Source organism: Rhineura floridana, chromosome 7 (genome assembly GCF_030035675.1).
Source record: "Rhineura floridana isolate rRhiFlo1 chromosome 7, rRhiFlo1.hap2, whole genome shotgun sequence".
Classification (NCBI taxonomy): domain Eukaryota; kingdom Metazoa; phylum Chordata; class Lepidosauria; order Squamata; family Rhineuridae; genus Rhineura; species Rhineura floridana.
Window position 1 is genome coordinate 91,605,388 of NC_084486.1, and position 18,001 is coordinate 91,623,388.

The 18,001-nt window shown below is 39.4% G+C and overlaps 1 protein-coding gene across 8 annotated transcripts in view; it reads left to right on the plus strand.

Moving 5' to 3' along the window:
* Positions 1-18,001, plus strand: part of NGEF (neuronal guanine nucleotide exchange factor) — an 80,850-nt gene that overhangs the window by 54,605 nt on the left and 8,244 nt on the right. For all 8 annotated transcript variants that reach the window (XM_061636453.1, XM_061636452.1, XM_061636456.1 and 5 more), the window contains 5 exons: positions 2,087-2,247; positions 3,906-4,058; positions 7,206-7,335; positions 7,826-7,900; positions 13,863-13,952. In XM_061636453.1, coding sequence (XP_061492437.1) covers positions 2,087-2,247; positions 3,906-4,058; positions 7,206-7,335; positions 7,826-7,900; positions 13,863-13,952 — 609 coding nt within the window. The remainder of the gene's footprint in view (positions 1-2,086; positions 2,248-3,905; positions 4,059-7,205; positions 7,336-7,825; positions 7,901-13,862; positions 13,953-18,001) is intronic.

Sequence of the window (18,001 nt, forward strand, 5' to 3'; positions counted from 1 at the left end):
CTGGCAGAAGTGTTGTACAGTGTTACCTATTGTATACTGTTTTGAACTGTTAGTCTTTCCAGTTGACAGTAGTGTAGTGGCAAATTCAGAAGTGCAGGGTACTTTCATGATAGTCATACCATGCATCCTCACAGCCATGCCCCCTTTTCCACTTTCCCTTGTCTCTCTTGCTCTCCATGTCATCTCTGAGACCACATTCCACTACAACAGATGTCCCTAGAAGACAATCAGCATGAAAGGGGATGCTGGGTGTTAGCTACTGAGAAGAGTCTTCTCAGTGGCTGACTCGTCTCCTTTCACTCTGATTGGCTCCAATCAGCACAAGAGTAGGATTCTTCTCAGTAGTTAACACACTACCCTTTCATATTGATTAGCTCATACATAGGGACCTGCCTGGGATCCTGCTTACAAAAAAGTAAAGGATGTATGACTCCCGTGACCCAGGATGACTATACCCTTGGTTGCGCAATGAAAATAACAACACCAGCTCCCACTTCTTGTGCTAACATTATGTTGGATCTCACCATAAATATTTATCTTCTTTTTTGTACTACCTTTCCTAGAGACACATCCCTTTCATCTTCTTGTCATCTGCAGTCACCATCAGTGATATAATCAATATCAATGTATACAGTAGATTTTTTTCTAAATGTGCCAAGATAATTGCAAGATAATGGTAGTCACATTCCATCATGCAGTGATGGGGAACCTCAGGCCTTGGGGGCCAAATGCAATGCTCCAAGCCCATCTGACTCTTGGGACTCTTCCCAGGCTACAGCCTTTCCCTAGCTGCACATACCTCCTGAGGCTCTTACCATCCCCCTTACCAGCTCTGCTTTGTACTCTCCTGGAGTGCGTTTTTCCAGCTGGAGTGTGTCCTTGAACTCTGATTATGCTTTTTGGGGGCCTGGATGGAGGTTAAAGGGGTGTGCGAGTATATATAGAAACTAGTCTACTGTTCAAATTCACATTTGTTGCCCTGCCTATTTTTTGCCTCTGGCCCCATCCACCACAGGCCTGTGGCCCCCAGAAGGTTGCTCAGAAGGGAATATATTCCTTGAGCTAAAAAAGCTCCCCACCTCTGCTATAGTACCTTCTAAAGAGTTAGGAAAATAAGTACGTCAGATAACACTGTCATGTTTCAGCTCTTTTATTTATTATTTTATTTATTAATTGATTTATATCCCGCCCTTCCTCCCAGGAGGAGCTCTTCAGAAAAAGCGTTTTGTGCTGGTTGTTTTAAATTTACAGACTCTAATTTACCCATAGCTGTACTTTGATTAGCTATCCCAGATGGGATATTCAGCCTTATCTGCTTTCTTTGGGCACCCACAAAGTTCACTGTGAACCAGATCAGTTTCTGGAGCATGACAACAGTTTCCAAAGTCTACATATTATATTCATTGCAGAGATGGAAAGAGCTGTCAGTTTTGGTTCTCTGAGTATCTCATTTTTCCTATCTTAAATTCAGTTCACATTTCTACAGCAATTCGCAATTAAAAAAAAAATCCTCATGAAAATTTTCCAGCACTTTAGTGCGAATTTCTCCTAATAAACACATTTTTGTAGGCAGTTTTGACTAATATACACATTTTTGCAAGCAATTTCTCATCATATAATGCATTTTGTTTGTTATTTTCACTCATACATTCATTTTTTTGCATACTTTCCCCTAACATATACATTACTGTAAACAAAATATAAACATATACATTTTGCATTGCAAAATTCAAGTAAATGTGAATTTTGAAGGATGGCTGTGTTTCAGGAAGTGTGAATTTGATAGATTTGGCTTGAAATGTGAACTGAATAGAATTTCTCGCCCATCCCTAATCCAGTGTACCTAAAACTTTCTAGCAAACTTTCACCTTTCCAGCTATTGTTACATACGGCTTTTCGCCTGCTTCATGTGTGTACTTTCAATTTCATTGTGGAGTGATCTGGCTTGGTAATCAGTGTGGTAGTTGTAAAGCACTGTGAACTTCTACTCTGTGACTGTGAAAATTTGACTTGAGTGACAATCACTGAGGCTTTCAGTGTCTTTGCTTATACACCCTTCATATACAGTTTTGGAATTCTCCTGCAGGCCACGTTTGAATTGGTCACTTCAGAAGCTTCGTACTACAAGAGCCTGAACCTTCTGATAAATCATTTCATGGAAAATGAGCGATTGAAAAAGATTCTACATCCTTCAGAAGCTCATATCCTCTTCTCCAATGTCCTAGATGTCATGGCTGTCAGTGAGCGGTAAATCTCTTAATTATTAATATGTGTAGGAACAAAATCTCATTTTTTATTTATTTTTAATTTTTTGCTATCTCTGAGGAGGGATAGGTGGGGGTTGTTCTTTTTTTCACGGCCCTAAGTTATAATGTTTCCAATAATAATAATAATAATAATAATAATAATAATAATAATAATAATAATAATAATAATAATAATAATAACAATAAATTTCTATCCCGCCCTTTCTCCCAGAAGGAGCCCAGGGTGGCAAATGCACCATTGTCCATAACAGTTATACTGACTTAAACAGTGCTATTGCAGGATCACATGCGTAATCAATTTTTTACCAAAAACAACTTCAGATAAAAGTCATTTAACACTAAGTGGAAATACAGTTCCCATACTGTTGCATGGATGTGATTGTGCTGGGTGAAGTGAGTTTGGGACTGTGTGGATGGCAATATGGCAAGCTGAGATCATGGCTGGCCCCTGCTCCTCCTTAGCCTTATAAGTCATGCAGCAGCCCTGCCTCCCTTTTCAACCTGGTGTTTCAGGCATTTCAGAGGGGCAAGATACAGAGGCAGTTCAGAGGAAGGATGCTGGATTCCAAGGCCCAAACATTAGTTTTGGCATGTTCTCTCTTACTCACCCCTCTGTGGAAAATAATCCCTAGCTATGCAATAATTTTGTGCCATGGAATCTAGATAAAGGTACTAGGAGAAAAGAGAGAGTACAATGATAGAACAGCTGATCATTCACATAGCAACAGCAGTACCATGGTTATTTTTCAAGTTTGTCCCCATTTTTTACATGATATATCTTGTGAGAAACTTGGCCCTTTTCAAAGTAGTACAATAAGAATTCTGCACATGCAAATTCTGAAAACATCTTAATATATGTTTTCAGTGTATATTCTGCTAGTTAATTGAGGACTAAAATTAATTTCAGATAAGTGCTGATCCAAGATACACTTAAATTTGAGAGAAGCCAGATTCTTTTTTGCAGTTACAGCATGAATGCTACAGTCACATATATGTATCTGCATACACATTCCCTTCCTCACTAAAGCATTTGAAAAAAAACCCCTACCATTTCTTTCTGGAAATCACACTTTCTTTCTAATGTTTACATTCAATGTGTCTACGCAATCAGACACATCTAGCCACATATATCCCATTTTGCCTGATCTCCATGAGAAAGAGCATAAAACTTTCCTTCATAAAACAACATTGCCGAGGATTAACAGACCATATCTAAAAGACAGGAATGTTGAAATTTCTTCAGCAGGTTCTCAACCCCATGAAGTCAGTACAAGATCAGAGTATTTGCTGATGTTGTACAACTTATCAGATGAACCTCCTCCATTAAAATAAATGAAGATGTCTGGACGGGTTATTAGCTTGGTTGATATACTCACTGAGTTTTTAAAAATCAACAGAATGAATTTTGAACAAAATGCTTCATGTGGTTCATAGCCAAACAAAAGAATTAAATTGCTTTTACCAAAGCATAAACAAGAATGAAAGTGTTTCAGAATCTGTATGTTGCGTCCCAAAAAAAGAGGGGGCAATCAAGCAAAAATTGAAATGAAAGAAGCCCCTATGTTAATTCTTTGTGTTTGTTGGCTCTCTGTGTTGTAGACACTGATGTCAATGATTAATTCTGAGTTTCTTACTTAGTTTCCTCTTGGACCTTGAGAAGCGGGTAGAAGAGAACATTGTGATCTCAGATGTTTGCGACATTGTCTATCAGCATACTATTAATCATTTCTCAGTGTATGTAACCTATGTCTCCAACCAAACCTACCAGGAGAGAGCTTACAAGCAACTTCTGTGAGTGTAATTATTCAAGTATGGCTTGCTTATTAAAACCAATCAAATGCACAGCAACTGAGACCAACCAGATAGATAACAGACGCCAAATGGTTTAGTGTACCAGGTGGTAGTGGTGGGAGGTATTTTCATCAATGTTTAATGGGAACTGTGTCTTTTCCCAAAGCATACTAATGTAATCCCATTTCACACTGGAATAGAGACAAGTAGGCAGAAAGCTGAGAATTGGCATGCAATCAGTAGTGAGTTGTTTCTTTCACTTAACACATTTTTAGAACTTGTTGCTACAAGTGTGTATATGCCACTGAGTATCTATGTCCAACCATTATATATTGTCTGCTGTGCTAGAAGGATAGCTGTGGTTGAATCCATCAATCCATCAGAAATAATGTATCATGGAATTATCCGTATTTGTCGTCCTTGTCTCTTCTAATGGTTTTCTGTTGGTCAGTGATATTTTGAAGCACTTGAATGCATATTTGACATGTGCAATTTGCCTAACTTCTGTTTACATTGCAAGAAATACTTTTCAGTGTTGAACTGTCAATCCATTACATTCCTCTTGCTTATGGTGAATTGGAAGCAGCCACGGCATATAGTCCACTTACGACCTTAGTTTATTTAATCAATCTCACTTCTTCCCAATTCCATTCAAACCCTTAAAAGTAAAGTTGAAAGAGGCAACGTTTATTACAATAAAGGAAATAATTTCTCGTCTGTAACAGATTAAAACTCCTAGAATTCTTACTTACATCTAAGCTTCCTCATTGAGTAATGAAGAATCCTGAAAAGTGCAATCCTGTGCATGTTCATTCAGAAATAGACTTATTGTATGAGTGTAGCTTACTCTTGCCAAGTAAATGTGCATAGGATTGCAGCCTTTATGCTTGATAGTACAATCCTTATTTATTTGGAAGTAGACCTTACTGTGTTCAGTGGAGCTTACTTCCTAGTTAGGATGTTTAAGTTTATAGTCTAAAAATCAAAATTTATTTGACACAAATCAGTTATAGTATTGTGTTGAGTGTAGCTGAACTGAATTCGAAAATCTATTTTAGATGTTTTCTCAAGTATTTTGTAACATGTATTTATGTGATAAATTCTACTTATAGTATGCCAAGAATTTTTCAAGTTATCTATGTGAAATGATTCCATATTTGAGAAATAACAAGTTTAATGGAAGAATACAGTGGAAATATACTGCTTATGTCCAAGGAAATAAAAGGCCAGTCAATAGGAATGTGCTTCTGCAGTCTTGCTAATTTAAATTTAACTATAGTTGTCTGATAGGCTTTAACTGTAGTTTTTTGCTGTATTTCTCAATATATCTGTATTATAGATTTTGTGCTTTTGTGTGGAAGAAGGGATTTGGCAGCCTTCAAAAAAGTTAAAGATAAAAATACTTTAGAAAGGATCATGAAAGTTGAGAAATATTTAGCTCCTTACTTGAACACAGATCTCTGAATGTTTCAGGATTTTTCCACTGCTTAGTTCAATACTCTCTTTCTTTCATATTTATTTTGGACACTTTGTCTCTTCTGAGAGAGAGAGTGAAGTAAGCTATTAAGCTAGGACCGTTACGGAAAGCTGGAAAAAAACTAGTAACTCATCATGTCATTCCTAGTTTTCATTTTATAGAACTACAATATGCCCAAAGGAAGAGAAACAAATCCTTAAATGAATTAAATCTCTACAGGTACAGACTTAATTCTAAGCAGCTAGGCTGTATTGTGAATGCTGGGAAACTATAACAATCTTGCTCCTTCTCCTCTTGCCATGCTATATCCTTTGTTCTAGGTAGGGGAGCTTCTAGTTAGATCCTAGATCAGTATTTTTAGAGGTCTGTGATGATAAAGGATGGAAATTAAATTTGCCTTTAGTTTGAGAATAGTTTTCACATAGGAACAACAGATTCATGCACTGGAAAGAATGTATGTTGAAGAAGAAAAAGGTTCAGCCCCTTTGACATCCTGGTCACAACACTGAATGGCATTGATTTTCAAATTGTGAATGTGAGAGGCACAAGCTGCTACTGGGAGTGAAGCAGGACTTCACTTATGTTCCACCAGTTGAAGCTGCCCACAAACAGAAGGCAAAGAAACAACAGGACAAGAATATAAGTCAATTGAACCCTTTCAGAAAAAGCTACAATGGATGTTTGGTTCAGTATTTTCTCAGTCATATATGTAGTGAATGATCACACTCCTGTTCCTAGTTCCAGGGCCAATTCATGGGTCCATTGCAAGTTCCATCCTTTCCTCCATCTGACTCAGAGAAAATCTTAGCTGGTCTTCACCAGGAACAGCATCCTAAATGGCTGTTGCTATGCCATTATTTCAGCTGGAGTCAGGTCCTGGCCTGAGTTGTCTTGTCTTATACTGGTGCTGGAACCTGTATGCTTCATCCTATAAACTATCAATTTGAATAATTTTTATTTGGAGGGGGGAGCAGTATTCCAGAAGTTTCCAAATACTGCACATTAGTTATAAACAGAAAGTTCTCTCACACTGATAGCCTGCATGTCGGCAAGGAACCCAATAATGTAAGCTTCCTTCCATAAGCTAAAGAATGTGCACTGCTTTTCTGTAGCACTGAATTCACTTTAGCTGTAGCTCTGATAGACCCTGGCAGATCTCCAGTAGTGAGAGATGCTTCTAACGTATGCCAGATGAATTTTTCTCTTGTCATTTCCAGCTAGGCCTAACTCAATTCAATAGCTTTATGGAAGGCCTTGTTCTTATGACTGTATATATTTCACCTTACCACAATATCCAACTGTGTAAAGATGTATAATTATGCCTCTGACTCATCTTCTTGGACACACATCCCATTCACACCCACCCACACACCCAGCATATGCTGCTAAGTCTGTATGTTCTACACATGTGAAACCATTACTCTGGCTTGCACATTAAAAGCCTATTTTTCCAAATACTATAAATAGACCCAACCTTAAACCAAAATTCATTTAGTGCTAATATTTCCCTCCCTCAAAAAAAACTCAAAAAGAGAACAAAGCCAAATTTTACCTCCTGAGGAAGATAGTATTATGAAATAAAAGAACCACACAGAACATGTCAGTTACTCACACAGGTTTAAAACTCAAGGAAATAACAAGCACCACTCTCCATCTGTCTCTGTTGTCAGCCAGGACAAGCCAGCTTTCCGGGAGGTGATTTCACAATTGGAACTGGATCCGAAATGCAAAGGTCTGCCTTTCTCGTCATTCTTGATTTTGCCTTTTCAAAGGATCACTAGGCTGAAGCTGCTGGTACAGGTACAACAGCATTTTACTCCTATAAATCCTATATTTACCAGTAACCCCATATTTGAACACTACCTTGCCATGTCCTAGGTTAAAGTAGCTGAGACAGGAGGACTGTATTGGCAAGGGAAAAGCCATGAGGAACATTCCTTGTGGGGAAATGCATCACTAAACAACCAATATTGTAACAGCCAAAAAAAGGAGGAGGGGAAAAGTCATGTTGCCTCTTCTCTCTCTTTTTATATATGTATTCAAGCAGAACCTGTGTAGCAACATTATCCACCTGTCATAATCAGCCTAATCCACTCAGTTACTGTGGATTAAAACACAATAATTTTGATAGCTATCTGAGCTGGAATTTGAACCACAAAAAATCCTAAAGTGAATGACAGTCAAGACTTGTTGAAATATCCTATTCTTAATTATTACCGGATTCTGATTACTGAAAACCTCTCTCTGTTATGGAAATAAGTGTAATTCTATATTAATATCCTTCCTTCAGAATATCCTTAAGAAAGTGGAAGAAAAGTCTGAACGTGAAATCACTGCTCTTGAAGCTCACAAGGAACTGGAAACAGTAAGTCTTATCTTTCTAAAGTTTTTCAAAATATTCAGGATTTTCATATGCTTTTCTGGAACAAAATGGGATTTCCTCTCCCCCTGTGCCCCCCCCAGTGTGTTCTGCTGATTCCCCCAACCCTCCAGAGCAGATTTGGGGGGGGCATGAGTAGAGAAAGAGAGGAAGTCCTGTTGGGCAGGGGGAAGCCCTACTGCTAATGGGACCACTTCATTGGATACAACCCTAAGAATTACTGTTTAACCATATGTCCATTTTCAGTAACTGGTATGAGGGCCTATTTGGAGAAAATAATTTATGAGTAAAAGTTGCCTCAAATTTCAGAGTTGAAACGTTTTAGTCAGACACTTGAAGGTGATGGAATCCACAGAAAGCAGTGATTTAATTAGCTGCCACCAGAAGCAGACTGTTAGTAGGTCAGGTTTTATCTAGTACCCCAAACTTATTTTTCTGACCCAAAGCTGTATAGGTCTTGATATACCCTTTTATGAATTCTTCAGCTCCTTTTGAGTTCCATTTCTAGGAGACTTCTTAGCATGTGCACTGCCTGTCCAGTCACATATTTTTGGGTTAGGTCAAGTACAATATACTTTTAATATTAGGCTGAACCAGCCTATATATGGAGATGAGCTTGAGCACACCTGTCCACACAAAGAAGCAGCCCTGCCTCCACTGTCCCTGAATATTCACATGGAAACAGAAGATCTTCACACAGCCTATACATGTAGCCCAAACTCATTATCAATTCCATGGAAGGAATCTAGTAATAGACTATGCATTTTGTAGGTTACATAGAAGTAGGCTGCATGGAGATGTTCTGTCCACGTGTGAAATGTGCAGGTAGGGCTGACATTCCAGGTGGATGAGGAGAAAAGGGTTTCCTCTATATGATGGTCTGGGTGAGGGTAAATGTAATCTAATCTGGCCAAATGTATATTGTACTTTGGCCTACTCCCAAAAGCAACTAGCAGGGCATCTCACAAAAGATGATGAACACATGCTGTCTTCCATGCAGTGGGCCAGATTATGAGATAAGTATTGTCCAATCCAGTCCAGTGCCATTAGGTGCAAGTGGGACCTGATTCTTCTCAAGCCAAGTTTTGGTGAACCCTCATTTTCTGTTTACTGAATTTTTGCTCCCTCACTCCCTCTCTGGACTTTGTCTCTGGAATATGAGGTCTCTGTTCCAGAGGTGAACCTAGCAGAATCCAGCCGATTCTTAATGGTTCCTGAGGCTTCAGTGATGCAGCAAACCAGGTGTGGGGAAAGTTTTCAGTGCAGCAGGCTAAGATCCTCATCTGGGCAAGCCCCATGAGCTAGATTTGATAGGTGGGCAGGGCCACACACCTCTCAGTCACCTGATATCATATCTATTGAAACTACTTGGAAATGCACTTCACAGTGAAAGCCATGCCTTTACTTGTCTCCCACCTGATGTCGCATAGGACATCAGGGATGGGGCAGGTGGCCATGGTATGGGGTAAATGGTCTTGTGGGCTAAATTAGGACCCCTGCCAGGCGTATCAATTTGTGATAGAACCCACCAGTGTAGTAAATCTGGGTTAAAATTTGACAGGATCAGAATCTCTAGCGTTTGTATTGAATCAGAAATGTCCGGTGAAACTGTTAATGTCTGGCTGTGAATCGTTCCATATACCATCGTAGGTAGCATCCTTCAAATCTCTGACGTATGTAGGGTAGACCATTGCCTCTGAAACATCTGGTAATAGCTCATGTAAACTGTGATGTAAATAAACAAGCAAGAAGCTTGCTGTAGTTTTAGCAATATAGATATAACAAAGTGCCATTTAAAATATTTACAAAAGCACAATTTATGAGAATTGGTATGAGTGAAAATGGTTGCATTCTTTGCTACAGATTATTTGGGCACCCATCTCAGCTGTCAAATTCAGTGCCTGGAGTTAAATGCACATAATAGTCATTTTTATATAACCTCTGTCAACACAATTTAAGTATCTGTACAGAAAATGCCACTGTCCATGTGATACTTTCACAGAATCACATTTTGTGATATCATGCTGACAGTCAACTCTCAAAGATATTATAGAGGACATAACATATTTACAAGTGCATACAAAAAACCATCCTGCAAGTATTCCCTTCAAAGTAAGTCCTACTGAATTCACTGGACCATATTTTAGTTTAAATAAGGCAATGGTAAAACCACCTCTGAATACTGTTTACCGTGAAAACCCTATTCATAGGGTCACCATAAGTCAGGATCGACTTGAAGGCAGTCCATTTCCATTTTCAAACATGATTGCACAGAAATAAATCCCATTGAACTCAAAAAGTATGCAACTGATCAAACCTACCCTCCCTTCTCCTTCCTATATCCTCCCTCTTGCCCCTTCCTTCCCCTGCAATCCCCTCCCCCTCCAATCTCCTCCTTCCCTCCCCCTCCCCATGGTTAATTTTACCTATCTTAAGCATGATTGCATGGGAGTAAATACCATTGAACTCAATAAGCATGCAAATTATCAAACCTGCCTTCCTCTGCTCCTCCCCCATGGTCAGTTTTACCTATCCTAACCATGATTACACAGGAGTAAATCCCATTGAACTCAATAAGCATGCAAATGATCAGACCTGGCTTTCCCCCTCCTCTCTCTTCCTCCTCCCCTCCCCTCTTCCTTCTTCCTCATGATTGCACAGGAGTAAATCCCACTGAACTCAATAAACATGCAAATGATCAAACCTGTCCTCTTTCTCCCCTCCCCCTCCTTCCTATTCCTCTCTCCCTCCTCCCCTCCACCCTTCCTCCCCTCCCTCCTCCTCCCCCCTCCCCATCCCCTGTGGACATTTTCACCTATCTTAAGCATGATTACAGGGGAGTAAATCCCGCTGAACTCAATAAGCATGTAAATGATCAATCTATTCTCAACAAGCTTGCACAGGATCCCATTTCTTACCTCCCGGATTAAAAAGCAGAGAAATTCGCTCATAGGCAAAAAACCTTGCAGTTTAAGAACGTACCTATAGCCCACAGATATTTCTATCAAACTTCTAAAAGCAGGGAAATTGGGCAGCTATAGTGAATGCACCAGGGGAGCAGGAGACCTGACCTCTCTGAGATATTGTACTGCCCTGCAAATTTGTCAAAATCCAAACACAATTTGGGTTGGTCTTTCACAGTCCAATCTTCTTCCTGTGTAGCTTGGAAGAATTTGGTAACATGTGCCTCTGAGCATATGGTGAGTGGTGGCAACACCTGCAATCTGCCCAAATAATAGAAACAAAACATGTGCTGTGCTGATCTTCTTTTAGCAGGGAGGAACCAACATTATGAAGACAGTTGACATAGTTCAGATAGTCACTTTAAATATGTCTGATTTACTTTGCAATTTCAGTTAAGTTTCTTGTAGGAAATCATTTTCTTTTGCTTCTATTTCTGTGAATATTTATTTATTTATTATTTAATCTGTATCCCATCCTTCCTCCCAGCAGGAGCCCAGGGCGGCAAACAAAGCACTAAAAACACTTTAAAACATCATAAAAACAGATCTTAAAATACATTAAAACAAAACAGCATTAAAAGCATTAAAAAAGAACTTTAAAAAAGGGTTAAAAACATTATTAAAAAACATATTAAGCAATTCCAACACAGACGCAGACTGGGATAGGTCTCAACCTAAAAGGCTTGTTGAAAGAGGAAAGTCTTCAAAAGGTGCCAAAAAGATAGCAGAGATGGCGCCTGCCTAATATTCAAAGGGAGGAAATTCCGCAGGGTAGGTGCTGCCACACTAAAGGTCCGTTTCCTATATTGTGCAGAACGAACCTCCTGATAAGGTGGTATCTGCAGACCGCAGTGATCGGCTGGGTATATAAGGGGTAAGATGGTCTTTCAGGTATCCTGGTCCCAAGCTGTATAGGGCTTTGTACACCAAAACTAGAACCTTGAACTTGGCCCAGTAGCAAATGGGCAGCCAGTGCAATTCTTTCAGCAGCGGGGTGATGTGCTGGCGATACCCTGTCCCAGTGAGCAGTCTCACCACCGCATTGTGCACCAGCTGCAGCTTCTGGACCAACCTCAAGGGCAGCCCCACATAGAGTGCATTACAGTAATCCAGCCTGGAGGTTACCAGTGCATGGACAACAGTGGTCAGGCTATCCCAGTCCAGAAACGGCTGCAGCTGTCTCACCAGCCAAAGCTGGTAAAAGGCTCTCCTAGCCACTGAGGTCACCTGGGCCTCTAGCGACAAAGATGGATCCAGGAGCGCTCCCAGGCTATGGACCTGCTCTTTCAGAGGGAGGACGGCCCCATCCAAAGCAGGCAACTGACCAATTATCCCAACTCGGGAACCACCAACCCACAGCGCCTCCATCTTGCTAGGATTCAGGCTCAGTTTATTGGCCCTCATCCAGCCCACCACCGAGTCCAGGCAGCGGTCCAGGGCTTGCGCGGCCTCTTCCGATTCAGATGTTATAGAGAAATAGAGCTGGGTATCATCAGCATACTGTTGACACCTTGCCCCAAATCTCCTGATGACTGCTCCCAAGGGCTTCATATAGATGTTAAACAGCATGGGGGACAAGATGGAACCCTGTGGCACCCCACAGCACAGCTGGAAGGGGGCCGAAAGACAGTCACCCAATGCTATTCTGTGAGAGCGACCTTGGAGATAGAATCGGAACCACTGTAAAACAGTGCCTCCAATACCCAGCTCACCAAGTTGGCCCAGAAGGATACCATGGTGAATGGTATCAAAAGCCACTGAGAGATCAAGTAAGAATAACAGGGTCACACTCCCCCTGTCCTCCTGATAAAGGTCACCCATCAGGGCGACCAAGGCCGATTCAGTCCCATAACCAGGCCTGAACCCAGACTGGGATGGGTCAAGATAATCTGTTTCATCCAAGAGTACCTGCAGTTGTACCTGCAGAATATGTGAAGTACAACAACACTTTGCAAAATTTGCACTTTAAAAAGTCCAAAAATAATTATGGAATAATGGCACTGACTATTCTGTAGAATAGTCTCCAGTGGTCATCAGGAGTGTCTCAGTTTACACAGGATAAAACAGTGGGAGGTGAAATATATTCTAGGTGTGCTCTATGTTTTCAATTGACCGTGCCCACCTTGCCTTAAATGAAGTGGTTTAAACATAGCAGCCTGAAAACATGCATCTTGGGCAGGCTAAGTTTGTTTTTTCCAACAGCTAGAGTCATTCCTGAAGGAGCAACATATTGTAATCAGTCTGATTTTACATCAAACTTCAGTTTCAGATTCAACTGTTAATGCACCCAAAATAGAAATAGAACATAACCTCCAATTTGAAAACAAAAGGCTGTCTTCACCATCATATGACACTGAAATTGAAATTGAAATTGAAAGGCTTTGAAATTAATAAAAATAAATTTGACACAGGCTCCTAGGATGAATAATGAGAGAAATAAAATTTTCTAGATTAGATTCTTTGTAGAAACAATAGTAACACAGGAATGAAGCAAAGTAAGAACAGCAACAAACATACAAAAATGTAATTCTCCATCTTTGGAGATGGCAGGTATTGCCACCACTCACCATATGCTCAGAGGCTCGTGTTACCAAATTCTTCCAAGCTACACAGTTGTGAAAGACCAACCCAAATTTTGTTTGCATTTTGACAAATTTGTAGAGCAGTCCAATATCTCAGAGAGGAGGTCAGGTCTCCTGCTCCCCTGGTGCATTCACTATAACTGCCCAATCCCCTGCTTTTTAAAGTTGGATAGAAATATCTGTGGGCTATAGGTAGGTTCTTAAAGTGAAAGGTTTTTTGCCTATGAGTGAATTATGTTAAACTCTTACATCCATCCAAAGCATTTAGACATGTAAATGGTATAGTCCAGGAAAAAACTTGTTACAAATCCATGGTGAATTGCTCTTGCTTGAGTTCCAAATCAGAACCCTGGGACAAGGAATCCTGTTTCTGAAGTACTCTCATTTCTCTTTCTCTTCTAGGTGGTGAAGGCATGCAATGAAGGTGTTAGAAAGATGAGCCGTACAGAACAGATGATCAGCATCCAGAAGAAGTTAGAATTTAAGATCAAGGTATAAATGTAGGGTCATAAATCCTGCCGAGAGGAACAATGCAAAATCATGGAATAAATTTAGCAAAAACTTTGCCCCTAATACTTTTATTAAAAATTCAGTAATCTAATTTAGTACTGCACAGAACAGTCCTAGCTTTGTTACCCTTTCCTTTATGGCAGTGTTCAGTCTGCTAGGCTGCTTTACCAATATTAAGGACACAAATTGCCTGTCAACCCCATTTTCCTGTTCCACTGCCCAGATCATGCAGAATGAGCATAGTGGTTATATATGCTGAGCCATTCTCAGTCACACATGTATTATATGTATTCCTCAATGTTGACTCATACCTCAGTGGAGCTCTCCTCCAGCTCATTTATGAGTTTTGTGTTTATATAATTTCCTTACAAGTTCAACAAGACAGCTGCGTGTTATGAATTTTCTTTAAATTCATCTAAAAACACTCTTGAGGCTACATATCATGCCAAAGCATATCCTGCTCATTATTATTGTCTTTTGGCTTAAAATGAGGTTTTAACCGTTCCATCTGATAATGTAATTTCTTTTATCTGCAAAGACCTCCTTATAGAGTAATTTAATACATCTTTAGAGAGCCAACTTTTAACATTAATTTTATTTAAACATTTCATAGGATAATATGAGAAAAGAGGGGATTATTATACCAATACTCTAGAAAAAAGAACAAGAAAAAATTATCACTTTTACACTGAAGAAAAGAGAACATGCAGTTGGCTACTATCATTAAACTTCTCATTCTGGTATTGAACAAACATAATCCAGTGTTCCACAAAATTATCTACTTGGCATTCTTCCCTGAGCCTGATATAGTTTGTAATTTTGGCAATCTTAGCTATTTACAGATCCTCTTTAAACAGCTTTTAATCTAAGGAGTGACAGCTGTTTTGCAATTCACTGCCAAACTAATTCTGGCTATGCACAGATGACTTGTAATAAGTTTTGGGTCACATATCTGTCTTTCCCTGCAAATCACAAAGAAGGCTAATTGGTCTAATGGTGATTCATAGTCTTTAATTCATATCTTTATAGCTGAATTTTTCTCTTCTAATATATTTGTATTGCCTGAAAAAAGTCTGCTGAAATGAAGCCACTTCTTCAAAACTTGACTGAACCATTTTCACATATTTTTGTAACCTGAAGGATGTTAAAAACCACTGATCAGCATTTTATAACTTTTTTCAAGTTGACACAAATTAATTTTAAGAAAACATTGACTCAGATATATTTTCCATAGCTTCTGTGGATTTTATTATACTCAGATCTTTCCCCTTTCTTTGGTATTCCTGAATTTAATCTTTGTATAAAATATTTCTAACAAACACATTACAATCTTGTACTATTAGGTTTTCAAACAAAGATCTCTCTCTTTCTCTCATCCTTCCAAATCAACAATTTAAAAGTACTTTTGTGATCTAACCCTGCTTTTATTGGAGGGCTGCTTACATGTAGTTATCCCGACAATGTTGTTCCTCACTAATTCATTTTCACCATGCTTTGAATTTAATCCCTGTTCTTGCTTATCTGTTTCTTCTCATGTGCATTATTTAATTGCTATTCTGCTATTAATGAAGTCACTGTTGTTCATGACTCATCTCCTATTACTTATCTTGTACTGACAGAGACTTGGATCCTGGACTGAAGAATCTTTCAGTTTTGGTTCTTTCAGGTTCTTGTTTTTCCAATCTTAACTTCAGTTCGCATTTCTGTACAATTTGTTGTTGTTGTTTTAAAAAAAATCCTCATGAAAAGTCTTCAGCATTTTAGTGCAAATTTCTCCCAGTAAAACATTTTTGCAAGAAGTTTATCATAATAAAATGGCTTTTTGAATGTTACTTTCACTAGTATATTCATTTTTATGAACATTTCCCCCTAATATATGCTTTTTTGTAACCATTGTTTGGTTGGAGAACTGCATTGCAAAATTCAGGTGTGTGAATTTCAAAGGATGATTGTTTTCTAGTTTTCAATTGGGAAGGATGGCTGTTTTCTGGTTTGCAACATGTGAAGTTAATTGTTTTGGTTTTAAATGCAAACTGAACCAAATTTCTGCCCCATCTCTATTTGGATCTCTGCTTTTGTCACATGGTCTGCATGGTTCTTTAGCTCTTTATCTTTTCTTCCCCTTCTGCTTCTCCTTGATCATCTTGTCATAACCTTGGTTTAATTATTACCTAATTAAGCCAGTTTGCACAACACACTAAGCCAACCTTTGGGTTAGCAAAACCATGTGAATGCATGGACTTCCAGAGAGGAGCACTTGGTCATTTTGCTCCTCTCTGGTTGTTTTTGGTGCCACATTGTGCTAAAACTTGGCTTTGCATGTCATCCTGGTTAAGCTTTCTTGAGCTGTATTAAAGATTCAGACTTGCAGGATCCCCCTCCCCTCTACTTCTCCCACACAGGTGGGAGAAAGACTTTGCCAATGTATCATTTCATTACCCCTAATTTATGCTTGTTCTTGTGTGCAAACCAGAGATTGAGGTTTATCATAGACTCTGGTTAGTTAAACAAACCAGTTTCATAACCTATTGTTCAGATGGCAGAATGTGAGAGAAGGCCTTCTCAGTATCTGTGCCCCAGTTATGGAATTCTCTCCCCTCTCAGATTCAGCACCAACTGAAAACTAACTTATTCATTCAGGCATTTGGAGGAGTCAGCTGACTTGTTCATCCTGTTGGTTTTAACTTATTGTTCTCTTATTTTGTTTTAATATATACAGTATTTTGTATCTATTTTAATGCAATCTGACCTGGGATTAGCAAAGAAGCGGATAAAAAATATTTTAAATGAATAGTCTGAAATTGGCTTGCTTTGAAATTTACCAGAGTTTGTGACAAGTATGATCTCTGGTTCTTATGCAATGACGAGATTAGGGGAAAGTGAAGCTAAACACTGACAAAATCCTTCTCCCAGTCATGCAGGAGGAGCAGCATACAGGCCTGAGCATTCTACTTCATATACATAACACTAAACCATGGTTTAGTATAATGTGTGAATGTGTCCAGTATCTCTTAAGGCATTTTGTATTTGAAAACAGATTTCTTTGCTCCCTTGCTCTTTTTTTGTGCACGGTTTCTGTTATGTCTACTGCTGATGCCACTTTCTGCATTTAATTTTGCATTACTTCTTACTCAGTCATGATACTACCTCCATTCAGGAGCCCTTGGGAGGGGAGAATGCTGAGCACTCTTTTTTCTGGCTTAACTTATTCTGGGACTGAAGTCACATGACTGAGCCAGTAGGATATAGTGTAAGTTCTCCTCCCCTCGGTCTCGTCCCCACCACATCCCAGGAACTCCCTTTAGTGGGGACTTATGCCAGTTTAATTTACACTGGCATTGGCAGAGCCGCAGCTGAGCCATGATGAAGGGCTTACCCTGGCATAGCCCAGCTGAGCCAGTACCCAGCTGGGTCAGCCTGAGATCCACCATATTCTAACTCCCCTCAGCCTGGCGTCAGTACCCATAGGATTGCACCCTTATGTTAAGCCGGTGTTAAGTCCTCCAAAACGGGCATTCCAGGAGTGTGGCAGGACCAAGGGGAGGCATTGTCCCCTCCGAAGAACTCCTGAATGGAGTCAGGATATGGCATACTTGATACCGGCGTAACTTCAGCCAGCTTAAGTTACACTGACTTCCTCAGTGTAGGGTTGCCTTGCTCGTCATGTCCCTTAATTTCAATGAATATAACTAATGTTGGATGTAACCCTGAGTTTCTTACTTTCCCTCCTGGCTCTGGTATTTCTGTGTCTATTGCTGGCATCATAAATGTTGCTGCTCAAAATTTAGTTATTTCCTTTTAGTCTCATATTTCTTCTATTGCTAATATTATGCCACTTACAATTTCATAACTTTTCTAAAATTAATTCTTTTTCTTCTGTTAATTTGTCTAATTCTTTAGTTTGTTCTTTAATTTTCAGACTGCTGTTATTCTTTCATATTGATTTACTTATGTCCCATCTTAGGCACTTTATTTTAATTTTTATTTGGCTGCTGAACTTAATTTCTCTCCTTAGAAATATGGTTACATCG